Below are 22,925 nucleotides of genomic sequence, written 5' to 3'. Positions count from 1 at the left end.
ATAACTGATTTTGGCTCGATTTTCTTTTTTTGGTTTAGGGTAGGAAAACGGATAAATGACTTTAAAATTCATTATCCACATGTAGGCGGTTCTGAAACGCCCATTTCCTCTGATTGGTCAATCAAATCTGGGCTCCTGACGTCGCCTTCAAAATAACAGTCCTGTAGTCTTCGTCCTCTGCGGATCAGCACCCAGGCATTTAATATATTATATTTAATATATAATATATTAGCAGTATTATTAGACATTTATCATTACAATTTATCATTACTGTTATAGTTCGCCGCCAAATTTGCTGCTATGCACCTGATACTGAGCAAAAGTTTTGCGAGCAGCACTTGGTTTGCACGATTGTTTCCAAGCTAGGCCTATATAATAGTAATAATAATAATAATAATAATAATAATAATAATAATAATAAGCCTTCCTTTCGAGACTTTCGCTGGATTAATGTCGAGTACAAAATATCTGTTTTAACAGTTTTCAGTATTTTGTGATTTTTACTTTTTTATTATTTATTATTTATGTATTTATTTACATTGTCTGGGCTGGTGTTGTATATTATGCTACAAAAACTTTGTAATAAACTGTGTTTACATTAATTTATCTATAGCCTATATTATTTCTTAAACATTATATTACTTCAAAAGTCCACAGAGCAGATATTAGGTCCCATAAATGAACGATGCAAGAGTCGGATCCAACAGCCAAAGAGAACTATGATCTTTATTTTTTTCGTTTAAAATAACTGTTTAATATACATAATACACCAAATTTACGTATCATTTGAACCACATACTAGAACATAGGCCTATGCCTGATACATTCATTGCATATGCATAAATTATATAAAAACAGCAGTATAATTATTTGACATTAAATTAACGTCACTGCCAAACTTCTTGCTGCTATGCTCCTGATGCTGAGCAAAATAAAGCCATTTCTGAGCAGCACATTGCATTATTGTTTCCGAGCTAGGCGCAGCTTTATAATATTTATTATTTTCACGTATTATTGTGATGTAATTAAAACTAGACCTATTTAACACACACACACACACACATATATAAATATATATATATATATATATATATATATATATATATATATATATATATATATATATATATATATATATCAAATACATATATCAAAGTCCCTTTATAGTCTTTGCCTCTCTCTCTCTCTCTCTCTCTCTCTCTCTCTCTCTCTCTCTCTCTCTCTCTCTCTCTCTTTATGTGTGTGTGTGTGTGTGTGTGTGTGTGTGTGTGTGTGTGTGTGTGTGTGTGTGTGTGTGTGTGTGTGTGCATAGGCTATATAGCCTAGAGAGGAAAAAAGGAGAGAAAGCGAGAGATGGATAGATGGATATGAGTACATGTAAGGATGAAAGCTTAAATTCAGCCGAATATTAAGAAATACTTTAATTGGCCATATGGCTGTTTCCGAACACTGCCTTTTGTGTTTTATTTGGATATTACAAAATTAAATAGTCAAAATGTATTTTTTTACCATTCTCTCTTTTTACCATCATCATCATTCTCTCTCTGGCTTTTTTCAATAACAAAGAAATATATTTCAAAACAACACTTTAAAATTTATTACTTACGCTACATTAATAATAGATTTACTGTAGAGCTCAGCAGTTTACTCCGTGAATTCGCAAGAGTTACATAGCTTATATGGGAGTATTTTTTAAGCGCTAAAGTCTACATTTTTATTTAATCGGGTGGATCAGGTGATAGGATCAGTCATTGCTTATGCAAACGTCATCTACGTTCTGAAAAATAATAAGGTGTTTTAAAAATGTGTATCTTGACAAACTGGCACAAATTTGGATATAAAAATCTTTCATCGTGGCCAGACACGCGCAATCTCTCACAATGAGTTTACTGCACAAGTTTGGAGGATGTTGTTCATAAAAAAAAGCAAAGACGGCTCCTTGAAGAATATAAGATTTTTAATTGTTTTGTAAGTGCACTCAGGCATATGTTTTTGCATATCACTATAATTCTTTACAAAAGATTGTTTAATTACTCTGTTTTCGAACTGTACATTTATTCTTTACCTGTTATGTTATTATGTGGGCGTGGTTAGAGGTCCGCTCGCGAGTTCAATGAATGTATTTGACACAGTAACGGAAGAGGAACAGAGGAAAAGGCAAGTGCACATCGCGATGCTTAGTCGACAGTTTAAAGAATTATAGCCAACAAGATTATTAACCACACCATTCTAAGAGCAAGCAGTTTGACTGAATCTTATCAGATGAGAAGAAGATGTGGTGTGATTTGCTTCGGAGTTTGACATAACTTTATAACCACACACATACACAATCACCTGCAACTGCATAAAAATTTACAGCAACATTTAACTTCATCTGATAACTTGTTTTAACACAATAACTCCTCATTTTACATTATACGTTCATGGCATATGAAAATACGATCCCGGCAAATGTTGCATAATGGCATCACTTCCACGGATCGTCTGCTGAAGTGATCGCTGGACCTCCTGTTTATAAGGTGGACTTATTCTCTAAAACTATGGGACTTGTTTCATCACTATATTACAACTTCTCAGTATTAAAATTATTGTCATTCTTATGTGATAATTGTTTACCATTTACGTGGGCCTATGCTATTTTGTTTGATTTGTATTGTGATGATTATGTTTACACATTAATCATAAAGAAATTAATACATTGTTTAAACATAATAACTTGTGTCTGACCTCTTTACTCTTCTTCTATTCTTTGGACATCAATATATCCTTTAAGGTGGTATAGAACCGTACAGTTATCAGTGCATTCATACAGGCTTCAATACAAATTCTGTATATTTTTTCAAACTTGAGTTAACCGGGGAATACCTTCATTGCTGCAAAGAGTTTGTAAGACTGTCCTGGCTCATTCAAATCACGGAATTAAATCGAAACTGACAGCCGCAATGGATTATTTTGATATTAATAGCCAACAGTTTAATTTAGGCTACTCTGAAACTGTGAATATTTCACTTTAATTTTATTTATATTATTATTTTATTTAACAAAAAATTTTGTGTTTTGGCACTGAAGCCAGGCCTATATAGGGGACCTCACATATTGTTGTTTGTAGTTAACTGGCCAACAAAAAATACATTAAAATTAAGATATCTTACTTATACAAATTATACCAAACAAAATTCGTTCCAAAAAGCTCATCTTTCCAACAAAAAAAGCCTATATGAAGTGTATTTTTTTGTTAGGGCCGGTCTGCTATACAGTGCTGTGGATGAATTGTTTTGCTAATAAGGATTTAATTATAGGCCTATGCTCACTGTAATTTCTGTATTACAAACATTTACATTTTAAAGTTATTATTTTACGAATTATGTCATCTGCCTTTTCCTCGGTGCAGATCACAATCGTAAAACTGTCGTGCTCGGAAATCTTGCTCAGCATCAGGTGCATAGCAGCAAAAATGGCTGCAAAATAACTTTTTTTTAATGATAAATTGTAATGATAAATGTCTAATAATATATATCAAATAATAATAATTAAATGCCTGGGTGCTGATCCACAGAGGACTACAAGACTATTATTTTGAGGGCGAGGTCAGGAGCTCAGATTTGGTAAATTAAAAATTAATAATTATAATTATATGTTTTTGTATAATTTATGCATAAGCAATGGATGAATCAGGCATAGGCCTATGTTCTAGTATGTGGTTCAAATGATATGTAAATTTAGTGTATTATGTTAAACAGTTATTTTAAACCAAAAAAAATTAAGATCATCGTTCTCTTTGACAGTTAGATTCTACTTGCATCATTCTCATCACCTGCAGCTGCTGCCAAAGTGAAACGCGGCGCCTAGCTGCGCCTCCCTCATATCTGGAGTAAGATGTCCAGCTTATAGGCTAAAGATAAATTGATAAAATAACAGAAAATGCACTGACAGTTTATTACAAAGTTTTTGTAGCATAATATACAACACCAGCCCAGACAATATAAATTAATACATAAATAAAAAAATTAAAAAAAAATCACAAAATACTGAAAACTGTTAATTTACAGATATAGCCGGAGCAATATTTTATGCTCATTCCAAGTCGATTTAACAGATCATCTTATATTTTTACATAGGTTAGAAAGCAATGAAGACATAAAATTAAGTAATTTTGCTGAAATCGCCAAATAAATAACCAAAACAGCTATTATTCATTAGCTGCTGTCAATGACCTCGTCACTACAGGGCGACATAAAAACGTATAAAGTGGTTAAGTGTTCATTAAAAAATTATTATAATGTAAAACGCTACACATCTAAAGTTCAATTCAACATAAATTATAAGTAAAACGACAAATAAAACATGTGAAACGTCGAATATCGTAACTTACTTACCTTTGATTACCGTTCCGCCCGTTGCTTGTGTCCGTTATTTAATTCAAATGATGAGCCCGCGCACGCATGTCACGCTGACTCGCGCAGAAGAGTTCCTGGCTGTGTTCTATTGCCACTTATCCCCCCTACGGTCTATTCATTTAGAACATTCTAACATTCAAAGTTGGAATTATTGAATATAAAAAAAGCATTAAGATCATCTTTCTTGGGTGTAATTTGCTTTCAAACTATTTCTACAACTCAGTTTTAGCGATCTTCATGTTTACAATTGTGCTCCCTTTGCAGTACACTTTAAAAACACTGATGTCATTTTGAACACAGCCTTATGGCGAAAGCTATAGGTGACCTTTTATTAAAAAGCGGAATTTATGTTACATCTCCAAAGCTTGTGAAAACAAAAAGCATACGTTAATTCTTTTAATTTATAGTAAGTTATTTATTAAGTATGTACTGTATATGAAATGGGCCTGCCGGTTAGAACTTTCTGCAGTGGTTTACATGTATGAAATTGTAAAAATAGACTTAAAAAAATCCTAATAATAACAAATACAACAACAACAATATTATTATTGTTATTATTATTATTATTATTATTATTATTATTATTATTAATATTATTATTATTATTATTATTATTATTATTATTATTATTATTATTAATATAAAAATAATAATAACAATCATAATTATTTATATTATTATTATTATCATATTATTATTATTATCAAAGTATGATTTTTTTCATTTCTAAAAAATAATAAATATTACATTTCATTTTATAATAAATAGCCTCATTATTTATTTATATTATTCACTCTAAAAACTGCTGGGTTGAAAACAACCCAATTTGGGTTGTTTTGGTAACCCAGCGCTGGGTAAAAAAGGGACAAACCCAACGCTGGGTTACTTTAACCCAGCAAGTTGGGTTACAAGTTTAACCCAGCATGCTGGGTTGTGATTTTAACCCAACTATTAGTTAAAAATTACTACACTGCTGGGTTGAATGTAACCCAAAATGGGTCAGAAATTTAATCTAGAAACTGATGATTAAAATCACTAAAATAAAAACAATTCTACAGCAATACATAGTTGTTCAGTAATGGAATTTTATTTATGACAAAAGATAAAATGTGTCCAAATGAATTTGAGATTTTTCCCATCTGCACCTCAGCATTAACCCTTCGACTGCCTGCTCTACCAAATGGTTGACCTCGTTTTTACTGTTTTAAATAATGACTGTTAAAGTCATAAGAAAAAAGATGATTTAGTGTTCAAAATATTTCTTTTAAATATATATATATATATATATATATATATATATATATATATATATATATATATATTTTTTTTTTTTTTTTTTTTTTTTTTTTTAAATTGGTCTTACACATAATTTTTCAGATTTTTCATAATTCTGGTACTTTTACCATAAACATACATATCAATCATTTGGTAGAGGTTGATATTTTAGAAATTATAACATGTGTTAAAATGTACTGATTGTGTTCAATAGCGACATTAGCAGTTGAGAAATGCAATCCAATTTTTTTTCTTGAAAGGGTTGTTAAAGGGTTAAGACGATTTCTGTGAAAATTTATCAAACTGTATCACAGAAACACTGACTAAAGTTCAGTAACAATGCATCAGATTGAAATCAGACAAATTACCTTAAGAAAATGCATATTTGAAATACATTCAAAAACATTTGCATCATTTATAAATCAGGAATCATCAGTAAGGCAATTGCAATGTTATTGCAGAGTAGAGAAAAACAATAGTATAAGGAAGTAATAATGAAAATGCATCTAAATGACTGAAGTCAGAAAGTAATTTGAGCACAAACATCAACATATTCTCATATAAATCATCAACTGCAATGCAGAAAAAAATATGTGAAAGTAATAATGAAAAGGCATCAAACAGCTTGAAAAAACAAAACAAACAATAAAAACTAAGAAAATACAAATTTTATATTAAGAAAAAATAAGAAAACATTTTATAACTTTCCCTTTAACAATTATGTGCAAACATCAATATATGAGATATAAAGCAATCATCAGTAAGGATGATCAAGTTCAATGTAAATGCAGTTTTGAAGAAAAAAACAGATATAAAAGTTAAAATGAAACCTGAGGATGGAAGCATTTTAAAACAAATTTGAAATAGGAAAACTTTTTTTAACTTTTACTCGAACAATCATGTGCAAACATCAATCCTGAGATATAAAAGAGTCTGTAAGAAACATTAGTTGCAATGTAACTGCAGTGTAGAGTGTCTTAAAAAATATCTAGTCCATTATTATGTGCCGTCATCATAGCAAAGAGAAAAGAAATCAGTTATTAGAAATGAGTTATTAAAACTATTCTTTAGAAATGGGTGTCATGGTGGCACAGTGGGTAGTACGATTGCCTCACAGCAACAAGGTCGGTGGTTTAAGCCTCAGCTGGGTCAGTTGGTGTTTCTGTGTGGAGTTTGCATGTTTTCCCCGTGTTCGTGTGGGTTTTCTCTGGGTGCTCCTTTTCCCCCACAATCCAAAGTACAAGTTAAAGAACACAGAATCCAAGGAAGCAGTGAGGTCACAGTATTAATGATTACTGTTTGTCAGCAAAAATTAATGCTAGCAGAACCCTTACTGCTAGTGTCTCCTCCCCAGGATGTCCATAAACCACAGTCTGCCACACCAGGGAACACTGCTTGGGGTAGTTCACACCAAAGATGTAGAATGCTTTATAGCAAACGTCCACTTTGGCAAGTAATGTACTTTGCAATAATAAATAGCACAGCACGTGAGCAAAGGCTTGAAAGAAGTGGTGGTCTCCAAGGATGAGAACATGAGGAAACTCAATAGATTCTTGAATTCAATGGATGAAGATACTCAGCAATATTGGTCCCAATCTGAAAAAATAAATAGAAGTAAGATTTATTAAAAACTCAAAAGTGTAAAAGTTAAATATCTTTAGAGTTAACTTTAGAACACCTAAAATACCTTTAGAAGCAATTAAGGCCATAACACACCAAGCTATCAGCCAGTGTTGGCATTAGTTAACCACTGACCATGGCACCATGCTGCAATTTTTTGGCCCGAGTGAAGATGACAATGCAACAACAGGTTTGCCTAAGGAACTTTTTTTAATAAGTAATAGTAAGGCAAGATGAGCATTTGAAATTATTAAGTATTTAAATGTGTTTTCTTAATGAGAATAGATAAGACCCTTCTTCCTGAGCTGGGACTGTTTGCAACCGTATTTGTATCATTTGAAGCCGCATTTAAATTTTCTTTAAAAACTTCAAAAATGAGGCACAATCTCAGTTCAAGATGGATAAAATTGCTGAAATATTTTCCTAAAAAAAAAATCTTTCTGACTGAAGAAAGAATGACATGAACATCTTGGGTGACAAGGGGGTGAGTACATTATGTGTGAATCTTTTGTTGGAAGTGGACTTCTCCTTAAATGAAAATAATTGGCTTACAGGGCATTTAGAGTTTGTTGCATTCACTATCTATATAAAGCATCTTATCACTAAAAATTTGAAACCATAGCTGTGACCAAATCACAACTTTCACATAACCGTCATCTTTTTATGTTTTACGCAGCAGATGCCCTTTCAACTGCAACCCATCACACTCTCATTTACACACACACTATGGACAATTCAGCTTACCCAATTCAGCTACACCGCATGTCATTGGACTGTGGAGGGGAAACCCATCCAAGGCTCAAACCAGCGACCATCTTGCTGTGATGCGACAGCACTACCCACTGCGCCCCCATGCCACCCTAATAACAAACATAAAAATAACATTTTCATTGTTAATAAAATAACTAAGACAATCATTATGCATTAAATGCATCATTATGCATCGAGAAACCTTTAATTGAATCCTTACCCTCTGAATTGTATTCAAATTGACCTAAAAACGAGGAAAGGTTCGCTCCTGTGCTAAAAATAAAACAAGAGAATGTCACTGGCTGCATGAACAGCAGATTTTAAAAAATAACCAGACAAAAACAAATTGGCATTAGAGTTCAATCTCTCAGTTTAAAGTGTTGAAGTGGCTAATGATTACTAGGGCTGCCCCCTAATAATTGAATAACCATTAGTCAACTAAAAATTTATTATTCATTCATTCATTTTCTTTTTAGCTTTGTCGCTTTATTAATCTGGGGTAACCACAATGGAATGAACCACCAACATATCCAGCATAAGTTTTATGCAGCGAATGCCCTTTCAGCTGCAACCCATCACTGGGAATACTCATTCACACACATACACCATTGACAATTTAGTCTACTTAATTCACCTTTACCACGTCTTTGGAAACCGGGGCACCTGGAGGAAACCCACGCGAACACGGGGAGAACATGGAAACTCCACACAGAAAGGCCTATTGACCCAGCCAAGGATCGATCAAGTGACCTTGTTGCTATGAGGCGAATGTGCTACCCACTAGTTGCAGAAAAAAAGTCCACACTGGCAAAGTCAATGTATGCTGCATGAATCCGCTGTGTAAAAAATATGCTGGATAAGTTGGCGGTTCATTCCGCTGTGGCGACCCCAGATTAATAAAGGGACTGAGTCAAAAAGAAAATGAATTAATGAATAAATGGTTTATTAATAAATCTGTAATTATTCAACTAATGCTTCAAATGAACATCACAAGTCAACCAGACAAATGTTTAGACAAGGGCAGCCCTAATGATTACAATGAACCAAGTAAAATATTATTACATACCTTCAAATGTGGGGATTAACTCCTCAAGATTGCATTCTTTTAGTTTGATTTTCACGCAATTATCCATCTGAAAAAGAATAACAGATAAAAGCGTTTAAGCAAAATTAAGTAAAAAAAGATCATGTTAGCCAAAAGTCACTATATCACAAAAATACTCCTAAATGATAATAATTATCCAGGGTGTCACATAAAACGGTGGTCAAACTTTTTCTTTTTGCAGTCGAAGATGATTAGGTTGGAATTAGCCTTAGCTCAGACATTTCCGTTAGCATGAAACGACCCTTACATAAAGGATTAATTAAAGATAGCTCAAATCACGTCTAGAATGTAAAATGCTCATAGTAAATTAATAACATTTGCTATTCAATGTACAGATGTACAGCTAAACAAAATGTACATGCAGAGCAGGACAATTATTGTATATATTTTGATAAAAAAAAAACATTGTTAGAAGCTGAATTCAACACTTATGCATCAAAGTATTGTCACAAAAATCCATGAACAAACTTAAGAAATACAAGAGTAAAAATACTACTTACTGCTTTACAGTTAACACCCCAGAAAGATCACAAATCACAGTAACGTTACTTACTGTCATCACCTAACGTTAGCCAACATAAAAATCTGTGTCATTCAAAAGGTATTTTATTACAATAAAAAGCTCCTAAATTATCCTAGGTGTTGTGTTTATAAAGTGGTCATCAAACATGCTTCACGTTAGTTTCATTAGTTACCTTATACTTTTCGAGCTCCTTCCGATGCCATGCGCGCTTACCCGTCCACCGATCAACAGGCTGGGCGTGAGGTGGAGCAACAGGTCGGGCGTGAGGCGAGCACAGGTCAGGAGTTAGGCGGAGCAACAGCTCGGGCGTTAGGCGGAGAAACAGGTCCGGAGAAACAGGTCGCCGTTAGGCGGAGAAACAGGTCCGGAGAAACAGGTCCGGAGAAACACGTCCGGAGAAACACGTCGCCGTTAGGCGGAGAAACAGATCCGGAGAAACAGGTGGCTCGTCAGGCGGACTCGGAGCAACAGTTCAGCCATAAGGCGAGCACAGGTCAGCGTGAGGCGGAGCAACAAGTCGGCCATCAGGCGGAGAAACAGAAAAAAAGCGCGTGTATATTATACTAAGTAAACTAAGTGTGTTATTTCTTATGAAAATTGTTAAATACACACTAAATAACTTACGTCTCACACAGAATTTCACTCGCTTCCCCTCAAAGACAGCGCAAAGAAAATGGCGGTTTCTCACGTTGATGTCCCTGCATGTTGACGTGACGTGCGTGCTCTCTTTCACGTCCGCGTTCCCAACCCAGCACTGCTGGGTTATAGATAAAGATCGATTTTCAACCCAAATTGGGTTGAATCAACCCAATTTTGTTACCCAGCAGTCTCAACCCAGCATTTGGGTTAAAAAACCAACCCAGCGTTTTTTAGAGTGTTTGTATGATATTAGAATATAAATAGAATATATAGAATATATAGAATTATAATTATTTTTTTATTTAAAAAAATATATATGCATATAACTATAATACTGCTAATAAAAATCACATATTGGACAATTAAAAAAATATTTTAATCCTGATTTCAGTGTCAAGTGATCTTAGCATTTATAGCAAGTAGAATGTTTGACTAAAGAAATTGTAAAATTGTAAATTGTTACTGCCAATTCAGTTACAATCTAGTAATTACCCATAAGGAGGTTTCTTGCTATGATTTAGTGTTATTTTTACACATTACTAAATTCATCCATATTGTAAGTTTACAAACAATATAAAAAATCTTTGTATTCCCTAAATTAAAACATTTAATCATTTATGATTGGCAAAAGCTGAATTATAAAAACTAAATAAGATACTGGAAACAATTGCAGTTTTAAAGAGCTTTAATTCTAATATAATTTACATTTACTTTTAATGTCAAACATATATAGAATCCCCCATATTGTTTTTAATGGATATAATAAAATTTACAATAATTGTAACTAGTTTTTCACAATGCTGGAATTTTAAACATTGAAATGATACCTTCAATAAATATCAACATACCATTTTCTATATTTTGTGATAAAAAAAAATCTTAATGTTATTATTAATTATTATTTAATGCACTAGAGCCAATGGACATCAGTATTTTTTATATTATGAACAAATTTTTGAATAGCAAATCTTTGCATATTATTCTACTTGTTGGTTGTAGAAAATATATATGATCATTTAGCATTATCATAGCGCTCTATGCCTATGTGTGTGCATCGACCTGCACTCTAAAACTAAAATTATTTAAATATTTATTTAAAATTCATTATTGAATCCTAAATTTTCCATTTTGCATTGCACTACCGCAGTGAACAGTTTAAAGCATCTAGTATGTTTTTGACGTTTTTCCCTTGTCAGTTGAGGAGATCACATATGATAATTTGGCATATTTAAAAGGGAAAAGGACAACACGTCAATCGACAGCACTTTACACTGATTTCAAATCATAATGAAATGAGTTCAGTTTTACTGACCTCTCGATATTGTTCACACAGGTCAGGGACACGCAGCAACGCGAGTAAGAGAAAAGATCAAAGCAAAGCAAGACAATACTTTATTTACGTTTTTCATTTTAATATATTGATTGTAAAAGAGCCTGGGTTTTTAAAACCATGTTTTTTGTTTTTAAATACACTATATGCTTTCTCAACTATGAAACACATCACAAAAAAATGTTGTATTGTTGTTGTCTGGTGAGTGGGCAATATGAAAAAGCTCCCCCGAGGTAAGAAGGAATGAAGGTATTGGTTTTTATATTGATGTAGAAATTAATAACTTGTAAAATAATTTAACCTTTTAATTTATTTGTAAAAATATGTATTGATGAGCATCCTGTTTAGCCTATTGTTACAGCAAATATGATTATAGTACATTTATGATTTATTAATAATAAGATAAATAGATTAAATCATAAAAGAAAATGGCATTATAAAGTGTATTACGATTTTGTTTTTTTCTACCCTATTTTATTTAATCTATTTTTTTTTACGTTGATATACTTCAAATTTAAATTTACATTATTTGTTACAATCTTTTGCCTTATTAATAAATCAACTTAAATGAAAAGTATATGCATCAGTGCATGAAGCAGAAGGGAAAATAGAGAAGGAGTTAACAGCAGTAACGTCGTTATTTGTTTGCCATTATTGAAATGTAATGGCACTAAACTGCTATATAAATATATTTTGCATTCTACATTGGACTGGAAAAAAGCAATAGATGTAAAACATTTTGTAAGGAACTTATGTAATTCTTTTTAACCATATGTTCAAGTCTGATACTGGGCTAAATGTGGACCAAATCTGTCGGGCAAAACAACCATGTCGATATTTGGTCTATGTTTAGACCAAATCCGACGGACAAAACAAAGACCACGTCGATATTTGGTCTATGTTTGGACCAAATCCGAGGGGCAAAACAACCACGTCGATATTTGGTCTATATTTGGACCAAATCCGACGGACGAAACAAAGACCACGTCGATATTTGGTCTAAGTTTGGACCAAATCCGACGGGCAAAACAACCACGTCGATATTTGGTCTATATTTGGACCAAATCCGACGGACAAAACAAAGACCACGTCGATATTTGGTCTATGTTTATTCGAAATCCAACGGACAAAACAACCACGTCGATATTTGGTCTATGTTTGGACCAAATCCGACGGGCAAAACAAAGACCACGTCGATATTTGGTCTATGTTTGGACCAAATCCGACGGGCAAAACAACCACGTCGATATTTGGTCTTTGTTTAGACCAAATCCGACGGACAAAACAAAGACCACGTCGATATTTGGTCTATGTTTGGACCAAATCCGACGGACCAAATACAGACCAATTTTCGACGTCGAAATTTGGGCTAAATAAAGTCTATGACGGGCCGACTTGATTTAGCCCAAAAAACGACGTCGAAATGACGTCTCGTGCTGGGTGGGTATGTACTCCTACGGAACCCCGGAAGGGACGTAGTGGGGGAGAAAAAAAATGGGTGGGTGAAAAAAAAAATGGGTGAAAGAAAAAAAATGGGTGGGAGGAAAATATATATTTCTAAGTTTTTTGCGTTCTCTCGCAAAGTTTTGCGTTCCCTCGCAAAGATGTTTTGCGTTCCCTTGCAAAGATGTTTTGCGTTATCTCGCAAAGTTGTTTTGCGTTCCCTCGCAAAGATGTTTTGCGTCCTCTCGCAAAGTTGTTTTGCGTTCCCTCGCAAAGATGTTTTGCGTTATCTCGCAAAGATGTTTTGCGTTCCCTCGCAAAGATGTTTTGCGTTATCTCGCAAAGTTGTTTTATGTTCGCCCGCGAGACGTGTATTCTCACGAGACACTTGTTCGCGGTTGTTTTCATTTGGTGTTTGCACTTGCACAGCGTCAACATCACTTCACTTTAATGATCTTGAATGTTAACACTCCGCAGTTGGATCGGAGAAATACGGAACCCCGGATGGGACGTAGTAGGGGAGAAAAAAAATGGGTGGGTGAAAAAAAAATAATGGGTGAAAGAAAAAAAATGGGTGGGAGGAAAATATATATTTCTAAGTTTTTTGCGTTCTCTCGCAAAGATGTTTTGCGTTCCCTCGCAAAGATGTTTTGCGTGCACTCGCAAAGATGTTTTGCGTTATCTCGCAAAGATGTTTTGCGTTCTCTCGCAAAGATGTTTTGCGTTCCCTCGCAAAGATGTTTTGCGTTATCTCGCAAAGATGTTTTGCGTTCCCTCGCAAAGATGTTTTGCGTTCCCTCGCAAAGATGTTTTGCGTTCTCTCGCAAAGATGTTTTGCGTTCTCTCGCAAAACTGTTTCTCCACAAACACTTCCTGTTCACTTCACTCACATAAACCCTCCCGTTTTTGCTGAAATTCCATATTTTACCATTCTATCCCACTTTCTTTACATTACTGTGCGCTGATTGTCGCCTTTCACTTTGCAACCTCTGAACCAGTGAATGCATGTTTAAACGCTGACTGACAGACGCGCTCCATACAATAAACTGATCCCAGATCAGCGTCTGTACGCGCCATTTAAAGGGACACTTCTGTTATCAAACAAGTGCGCAGCAAATGAATCTCATGTTTTGTTTAGTTTGATAACAGAGGTGTCTCTGTAAGAATGCACAGATCTATAATGAAAGCAGTCCATTACTTTAGAAACTGTTTGTGCTCATTTAAGAGAAAATAAGCTGTTTAAAATAAAACATGCAGGACGGAGATGTTTCATATTATTCAGTGTATTTGTCTGTTTAAACATACACCCGCTCCTCTGTAAACGGCGTGTACAGACGCTGATCTGGGATCAGTTTATTGTACGAAGCGCGTCTGTCAGTCAGCGCTTATGCATGCATTCACTGGTTCATAGGTAGCATACGCATAGTAATGTAAAGAAAGTGGGGTAGAATGGTAAAATACGGGAGAATTTCGGCAAAAACGGGAGGGTTTACGTGAGTGCAGTGAACAGGAAGTGTTTGTGGAGAAACAGTTTTGCGAGGGAACGCGAAACATCTTTGCGAGGGAACGCAAAACATCTTTGCGAGGGAACGCAAAACATCTCTGCGAGATAACGCAAAACATCTTTGTGAGGGAACGCAAAACATCTTTGCGAGATAACGCAAAACATCTTTGCGAGGGAACGCAAAACATCTTTGCGAGAGAACGCAAAAAACTTAGAAATATATATCTTCCTCCCACCCATTTTTTTCTTTCACCCATTATTTTTTTTTCACCCACCCATTTTTTTTCTCCCCCACTACGTCCCTTCCGGGGTTCCGTATACTCCACATTAATCCAGCAAAAGTCTCGAATGGAATTGGCTTGCTGCGTGAGAGAAAATGTGTGTGCATGTGTTCCAATGAACTCTTATTCTGGCCCTGCTAACAACTATAAAAATTAAAACTAAACAATAAAAACTATATAATAATAATAATAATTATTATTATTATTATTATTATTATTATTACTATTATATAGGCCTAGCTTGGAAACAATCGTGCAAACCAAGTGCTGCTCGCAAAACTTTTGCTCAGTATCAGGTGCATAGCAGCAAATTTGGCGGCGAACTATAACAGTAATGATAAATTGTAATGATAAATGTCTAATAATACTGCTAATATATTATATATTAAATATAATACATTAAATGCCTGGGTGCTGATCCGCAGAGGACGAAGACTACAGGACTGTTATTTTGAAGGCGACGTCAGGAGCCCAGATTTGATTGACCAATCAGAGGAAATGGGCGTTTCAGAACCGCCTACATGTGGATAATGAATTTTAAAGTCATTTATCCGTTTTCCTACCCTAAACCAAAAAAAGAAAATCGAGCCAAAATCAGTTATTTAATTTTTTTGTAGCTAAATAAAAAAAACGAAAAACGGCCGTTTCTTCGTTTTTTAAATTTCGTTTAAGATCAAAAATCGAATGAACGCAACGTACACGGACCTACGTTCTTCATTGCTGATCAACTTCAATATTCCCAACTCCACATTGCAGATGTTGCGATGTGACTGTTTCCAATGCAGACATTGCGATATCAATGCTAAAATTATATATTGTGCAACCCTAATATTACGAAGCTAATAATATGTCAAAACAATCTGAATTTGAATTGTGTTCATTTGAATTATTGACAATTGTAATTTAATAAATCTGAGTTTATATATGCCATTAAAAATTGTTTCGAATTTAAATTTCTTAACTTTTATTTAAATCTCTAACTTGAGTTTTCAACATAATATTTTATTTTACGTGACCAAAACCAAAAGTAGCCTTCCCTATACTTAAAGCTGAACATCCTTTCTGTGTACTCACACGAGGACACTCGGAGATTTGAGGCTGGTTTAATAAATGTGTTTATAGCTTTTAACTTCAAGCCAGCAATCATAAAGCAACATCGTCCACGCATTTGTTTTCCCGCTATTCAAATACATATGAGTTTAATTTTACATCAAGCTATATGTAGATTAAAAAAAACACAGAACTACTGAAAATAGCTGACCCCCAATAGTCAGTTTGCAGAAGAATTGTGTCCTCCTGAACCTTACACACACCAGTAAACTCATGCAGCTGTGTGATTGGCCAAAATGCTTAGTTGGACTTTTCAGTGATCGTCTACTTTTCCCTGTTGGTCACCCCTGACCTACTTTCGGTTGAATCTGAATTTCACCATCTGAATTTCTACTTTTGGATTTCAGGATATTGAATTTGATGATCTGAATTTCTTCATCTTGAAAGCTTGAAACTGTATTTTTACTAAATGGATATATGCAGTCTAGGAATTAAGAACACACAAAAAATCAAAAGTTTGAAAATGAAAATGTCTTAAATTTCAAAAGTTCAAAATTCCAGTTAAGAAAATCAAATTCAAGTTAAGAAATTCAAGTTAAGAAATTAAAATTCAAAACAAATTTTAACAGCATATAAAAATTCAGATGATTAAATTCATAAATCATTAATGAATCAATAATTCAAATTAACACAATTCAGATCGTTTTGGCATATTATTAACTCCACATAATATCGACTAATGAATAACCCAAAAATAATTTCACAAATGTTTTTAGATAAAAGTGCACTGGAGATAAGTATATCTAGGCATTAGAACATTTACATAATCAGATCTTAAAATTGAATATGATTTTGTATAGATTTATTTAGGTTTAAAGACAATTGTCAAAGTGTTTAACAACAACATTAAAATGAACCAACTTGATCCAGGCCAGAAATCTTACACTGTGAAAATAAGCTGTCAACCACCACACTCAATTTAGTTCAACCCAGACAACAAACAGCTTCAATAAATATATGAAGTAAACAAAAGTATTAGAAGGAAAAAAAGATGAAGGTGCAAAGCAAATCAGTGTGTTGATAAGACTTCTTAAACATTTTCAGAAACATTAAAAAAAAATTATTTTAACTTTTGACTGGTCAGACATGTAGCAAAAATAAATAAATAAACAACATTATTTAAATATCCTGCTGCTTTAGTTGTTTACATCCTTTACATGAGATTAACGTTTATTTTTATACTTAAAATACTAAAATACTTATAGTAATGAACATTTGATCAATACTCACAGACATTTGGCTGTATTTTTTTAGCTGACCAGTGTCTTCTTGTAGAGTTCTGCTCTCGTCAGAGTCATATGAAAGGATTTGCGATATTCGCCAGGATTACCCCTAGTTAATGTGCTCCATTGTGCCTCTAATCCAATGGCAGCCCTGGAATCTTTCTTCAGATTAAACCCTTGTGTAAGAATTTTACCTCAGGAAGAAATCAATTGGATTGAAATTAAAATAAAATATTCAGTATGTGATTATTTATTGAGAACCAGCACAAAAACACAAAGGCACAAATGTTGTCACTTAGAGAATAAACAGCTGTTGCATAAATCATCTGCTTTAACATTGAAAATAAACAAAAAAAGCTAAAATAATGCAGATTTGGTTGTCATTTTATGTCAGTACTTAATGTAAGCTTGCAGAAAATAAAGGCTGAACTTAATTTTTCACTCACATATACACAAACACACAGAATATATCATGTCAAAATTATTAGCCCTCCTGTGAAATTCCAATTTTTTCTCAACTTCAATTTAAATATTTTCTTCAAGTCAATTTCAATTCTTCTCTGCTAAACATCACATGAGAAACATTTGAAAAAGAATGCACATTTTACAGAAGGGTGAATAATTTCGACTTCAACTTTGTAAATAATTAAATAATAAAATTAAAGTATATATTTTTCAGTTGTTAGTTTTACTAATTCACTCATTTTCCTTAAAAATACAAATTTCCTATAAAAATTTGTTCATCAGGGGTCGTCACCGCGGAATGAACCGCCAACTTATCCGGCATATGTTTTACTTTTTGCAAGTACTCTTCACATTGATTAATTACCCAAGGTTCCATCATATTTCATTTCAAAGTTGTGGTACTCTTTTTAAATCACCACCTATTTTAATAGCTCGATATTTTTAGCCCCCTTAAGCAATATATATTTTTGATTGTCTGCAAAACTACTGTTATACAATGACTTGCCTAATTACACTAATTAAGCCTTTGAATGTCACTTTAAGCTGAATACTAGTATCTTGAAAAATATCTTTTGAAATATATTGTACTGTCTTCATAGCAAAAATAAAATAAAATATTTAGAAATGAGTTATTAAATCTGTTATCATTAAAATGAGTTGTGAAATGAAATGGGGGGGGGGGGGGGGGGCAATAATTCTTACTTCAACCATATATATACACAGGTATTTTCCTCCCTGTAAATAAGGAAAGGGAAATAAATACAATAGAATAAAAATATGAAACAAACTGTGCTATAAGCATCTTTAATGTAAGAAACTTTAGCTACAAAAATCCTTCAGTCAAGAGCGGTGAGAGATTTTCTCCTTTTGTTGTTTGAATAATAATTAAAACAGGCAACAGCAGGGATATTGCGCGGTGTCACTTTAAGCATAGTGCGGTTCAAATGGTTTCTCTTTCACGTCTTTTGATCCTCAACTTGTTTGTTTATTACAAAAATGAGGGTTAATATATATGAATAATCACTAAACACTGTGCTCTGACACAAATGTGCATGTATTTGACCATTAAAGCGCTCACATTAAGATGCCGCTGGATTTGTGTGCTAAGTTCGTCTCAGAGGCCAAACGTGCACACACCAACATGCACTCTTTCGTGCTTTTAAAAACATGAATGATTTAAATGTACATCAATGAACAATGCGCATCTCGTGCTGCAAAAGTTACATTACAGCACATTCTTTTAGTCATTTTCAAGTGGAACTGAGCTTTGCAGAGCAGCAAATGTGTACAACTGGAAAGGGGCGGTTTATGATGCAATATATATATATATATATATATATATATATTTATATATACAGTATAGTTCTGTCTGGTTCTCAAATCTGATTGGCTGAGAGCCGTGCGATATTCTGCAATATCAGAACTCCTACAGCCTCTTTACCCTTTGTGTATTACTCCGCCCACATACACCCAGCAAAAAGCAGACACTACAGACCTAAAGTTTAAAAGATGCTTTTAACTGTTTTAACAGCTGTTTAACTGTCAGCTTACACAGCAAAATATGGGGACCCAAAACAACTCTATGGGTGTTAATTTCAACACTTTAAAAGTGTCTCATGGGGTCCACTCAAAACAGAGTTAAATCAACACTTTCAAAAGGGTTGGCACATTGACACCGAAGTAAGGGTTAATTTTAACTCTGGGCAGAGTTAAAAAATGTAACTATATTTAACACCGCCTGGTGTAATATATTGTTATTTTATTCAACTCTCTTGAGTGTAAATATGGTAAAAAGGTAAAATAGACTGTAAATTACAAAAGAAAAAACATTTTATTTGAAAACATTCACCACTTCAACAATTCATTCAGTTTTTAAAATGCAACAATGTCAAATATGCTTTAAATGTTTTATTAGTACAGACAGTATCAACAAAATATGTATGACCAGTGCTCAAAAAGGCTGTTTCAGTCCTTTGGTCCAAACTTGATGTGTTATCAGAGCAATTTGAAAGCTCAATATAGCGTCACTCATAGTTTACTCCTGAACTTATAGTTTTCTTGTGAAATTGCATTTTAAACAACTTGGCGTGCAAATCTTTCACTTCGGGTGTTTCCTTGGTCCTCCATATCAAACACAGCAGTTTAAATGAAGTTATAAATGCTGTAAACTTGTGTGAAAACAAACTGGAGCTAGGAAATCTCATCAAGCATGTCCTTTGAATGAAGTGCTTCCCAGCCACAGGATGACCTTTTTATCCATGACGATGTACAGTAGTAGCTGATGACCGCTCGTCTGGTGGTTCCTGATGCACGGATATAGGGTGATGCTCATCTAAGAACTCTTCAAGACTCCAGCATGACTAAGAAAAATGTTTGAAAACAAATTGCAATCAAATTCTATGATATATTTAAAAGAACATTTAAAGTAAATAAAACATTCAAGAAATCCAAACTCACCTTTTGAAAATCTTCATGATGATCCACAACTTGACTCTCCCAGCTGGTTGAGGTGACAGGATATGGAAAAGTAGAAAAAACACATATATCACTGTTGGAATCTCCAAAAACAATTAGGTTAACCACTATGACTAGAACTGGAAAAACAGGCAGCTGTCTGTCCAGAATCCTGAATTTAACACAACACTTGGAGCAAAATTTAGAGGATCTTAAAATCTTTTATATCATTTAGTGATGCTGACTTCCCCAAAATATTGGCCACAGTGTAAAAAATATTCATAAACTTCATAAACAACACTTTTCTGTAAGCGTGTGCGTGCGTGCGTGCGTGCGCGCGTGCATGTTTCTTTACCTGATTCAACTTGTTAGGCCCTTTCAGGTCCAGTATTGACGCCACCTTTACTGGAGTCTAGCAGATGTTTCAGGTCCAAATATAATCTAAAATATTAGGATAAGCAGAAGAGGAAAAGTGCAAAGTAAAGAGCAAAACATTATTTAAGTAACAGTTCACCCACAATACAAAACTTATCACCTTCATGTCATTTGTTATTCTCTAATGCTCTAATACCCTCTCAGCTTATGTGAAACAAATACAGAACTTTATCAAACATACCTTCATTATTATCACCACATATGACCAAGAAGGTGTGCTTGGTCATTTCACCAACTCTGGAAATACACCATCCGTCTCTAATCAGCCACCGTCACAGGGTCTTGTGTTATTGTATAGAGAATTGTGGCTGTTAAAAAACAACAACACATTAGTATCTAACACATATGCATAACTTTCAGATAAAAAGGAGAGATGAACATCACAAAGTATGCCTCAAACTTTTTCAGATATCTTTTGATTCAGATGTTGATTATTGATAATAAATCTACAAATGAAACCTGTATCATCATTAGGCTGCTCAAATATGAATCAGATGATTAATTTTACAGACAGGTGGCTGTTTACAACGCACTAAATTGTCTTTAATAAAACGGAAATGTTGTGTACAGTACATGCTAAGTTTAGCCTATAGTTTTAAACACGATATCATGCGGGAGAAAAAGCTTGACTAAAATGTTCCTGACTACATAAATAGCCTAACTTACTAACGTCAGACATCCCGAGTTGGGAAAAGTAATTTTCGGGGGATACAGAGTTGATTTGCGGGAGGTAGCGGGAAAGATGAGAACCTGAAGAGCAATGGGATGAGTTGCGCGCGACGTACCTAAAGAGCGGTGGGGGTGACTTGCGCGCGACGTACCTGAAGAGCTGGGAGGGATGCGGTGGAGAGGGGTGTGCAAAGTGTTTAATGACCGGGCGGGAGACGCGCGATTTCCGGGAGATTATCATTCATTTGCGGGCATCTACTTGGGCATATGGGAGTCTCTGTGCATTTGCGGGATAACGTTAACGTTAGTCCCGCAACTTCCGGGAGACTTCTGTAACGTTAAATGTCTGAGAAAGTGCAAACGCGGTCATTTAAAGACATTAATGTTAACATTCCGACTTTAATGGTTGTCAACGCTTAATATAATTCAAGCGTACGTTATCACGCGAGTCTATGAACTAACGGTATACGTTACGGCCACGAATGAACCAGTTTAAAAGGGCCGCGGTGTTTAAAATAACCAAATTAACGTACACGAATAACAAACAATCATATGTTTTAGTCAGGAAGCCTTTTAGTAAGTATATGTTCATTTACTCACCAGATATGTTTTAGAAACTCTCCAGAGCTTATGGAAACCGTCCTGTGTTGCCGTTAGCATGCGGGCAGAGTAACGTTGGGCTAGGCTGCTCAGGGGATTCCCTCGCTAGTTTGCTTCGAATTAAAGGACAACAACGCACAAAATGGCATTAAGCGTGACAGAAATGTGTTGAACATGTACATTTGATGTTTTTATGCACTATGTATGCGTAAGCATATATAAAAACATTCTTGAAAGGAAGTGAATAGTAATGCAGTTAAGCTAGATACACAAACGACCATGAATGAACCGCAGAAGATTAAAATTGTCACTCCATTCTAAAGTTATTAACTTAACAATATATTTACAACTGTATTTCCTTAAAGAAAGTCAGTAAAATACCAACATTTAGGTAGTTTGACTCACCAGTTGCTGTTCTAAACCTCAGATAGAAAATGGCGTCTGAAAAATTCTTCAGTGACTGGGGCTGCATGAATTCCCGGATGTTGGAAATAACACCACCAAGTGTAAAAAAGATAACTCCTTGATTTCGCACTGAATAAAATCAATTCTAACTCTTATTATATTCATTTATCAAAATCTAACTCTTTAACATCAACACTTTACTCTGAAATGCTTCAACACCGAGAATTTAACTCAGATGAATTTGCTGTGTATGATTTTAATCCAAGGTGGAAGAAAGTAGTTCCTCATACAAAAGGGTTTTTGAGGCTCTCCATGTTTGATTTTGTTTTTATACACACAATTATGCCATCAAACTGTTATATAAACGCAATATCACACTCGTAGAAGTGCGATATGGCTGTATATCGGCACTGGTGGGGGCACTAACGCACTGCTACTCGTGTGATATTGCTCTTTTATATATATATATATGGGCAAGGCAGTGGCGCAGTAGGTGTGCTGTCGCCTCACTGCAAGAAGGTTGCTGGGTCAAACCTCGGCTCAGTTGGCGTTTCTGTGTGGAGTTTGCATGTTCTCCCTGCCTTCGTGTGGGTTTCCTCCGGGTGCTCCGGTTTCCCCCACAGTCCAAAGACATGCGGTACAGGTGAATTGGGTAGGCTAAATTGTCTGTAGTGTATGAGTGTGTTTGTGAATGTGT

The 22,925-nt window shown here is 34.5% G+C and overlaps 1 protein-coding gene and 1 long non-coding RNA gene across 5 annotated transcripts in view; both read right to left on the bottom strand.

Annotated features, from left to right (window-relative positions):
• The window catches only part of msnb (moesin b), a 49,025-nt gene extending 31,748 nt beyond the window's left edge, over positions 1 to 17,277 (bottom strand). Inside the window, exon 1 of one of the 2 annotated variants that reach the window (NM_001256251.1) lies at positions 17,208 to 17,277. In NM_001256251.1, the coding sequence (NP_001243180.1) occupies positions 17,208 to 17,213 (6 nt within the window). In that variant the 5' untranslated portion in view covers positions 17,214 to 17,277. Of the gene's footprint in view, positions 1 to 4,376; positions 4,429 to 17,207 lie in introns of those variants that run through there. The other variant, XM_087280501.1, reaches the window with a different exon arrangement.
• A 2,200-nt stretch (positions 17,278 to 19,477) lies between these two features.
• Positions 19,478 to 22,501, bottom strand: LOC137487566 (uncharacterized). Of its 3 annotated transcripts, none has more exons than XR_015507130.1 (6): positions 22,229 to 22,501; positions 21,824 to 21,936; positions 20,736 to 20,862; positions 20,475 to 20,560; positions 20,123 to 20,165; positions 19,478 to 20,025 (listed from the first exon to the last, which is right to left on the bottom strand). It is a non-coding gene; the product is annotated as an uncharacterized LOC137487566 (long non-coding RNA). The 3 variants fall into 3 exon arrangements; XR_015944954.1 differs by having other exon boundaries at positions 19,478 to 20,014; positions 22,229 to 22,479; XR_015944953.1 differs by lacking the exon at positions 22,229 to 22,501 and having other exon boundaries at positions 19,478 to 20,014; positions 21,824 to 21,959.
• Positions 22,502 to 22,925: the final 424 nt, after the last annotated feature.

Source organism: Danio rerio, chromosome 14 (assembly GCF_052040795.2).
Source record: "Danio rerio strain M-AB ecotype USA chromosome 14, GRCz13ab, whole genome shotgun sequence".
Classification (NCBI taxonomy): domain Eukaryota; kingdom Metazoa; phylum Chordata; class Actinopteri; order Cypriniformes; family Danionidae; genus Danio; species Danio rerio.
Note: the sequence above shows the minus strand (reverse complement) of the source record. Positions and strands in the feature narration are given on the sequence as shown.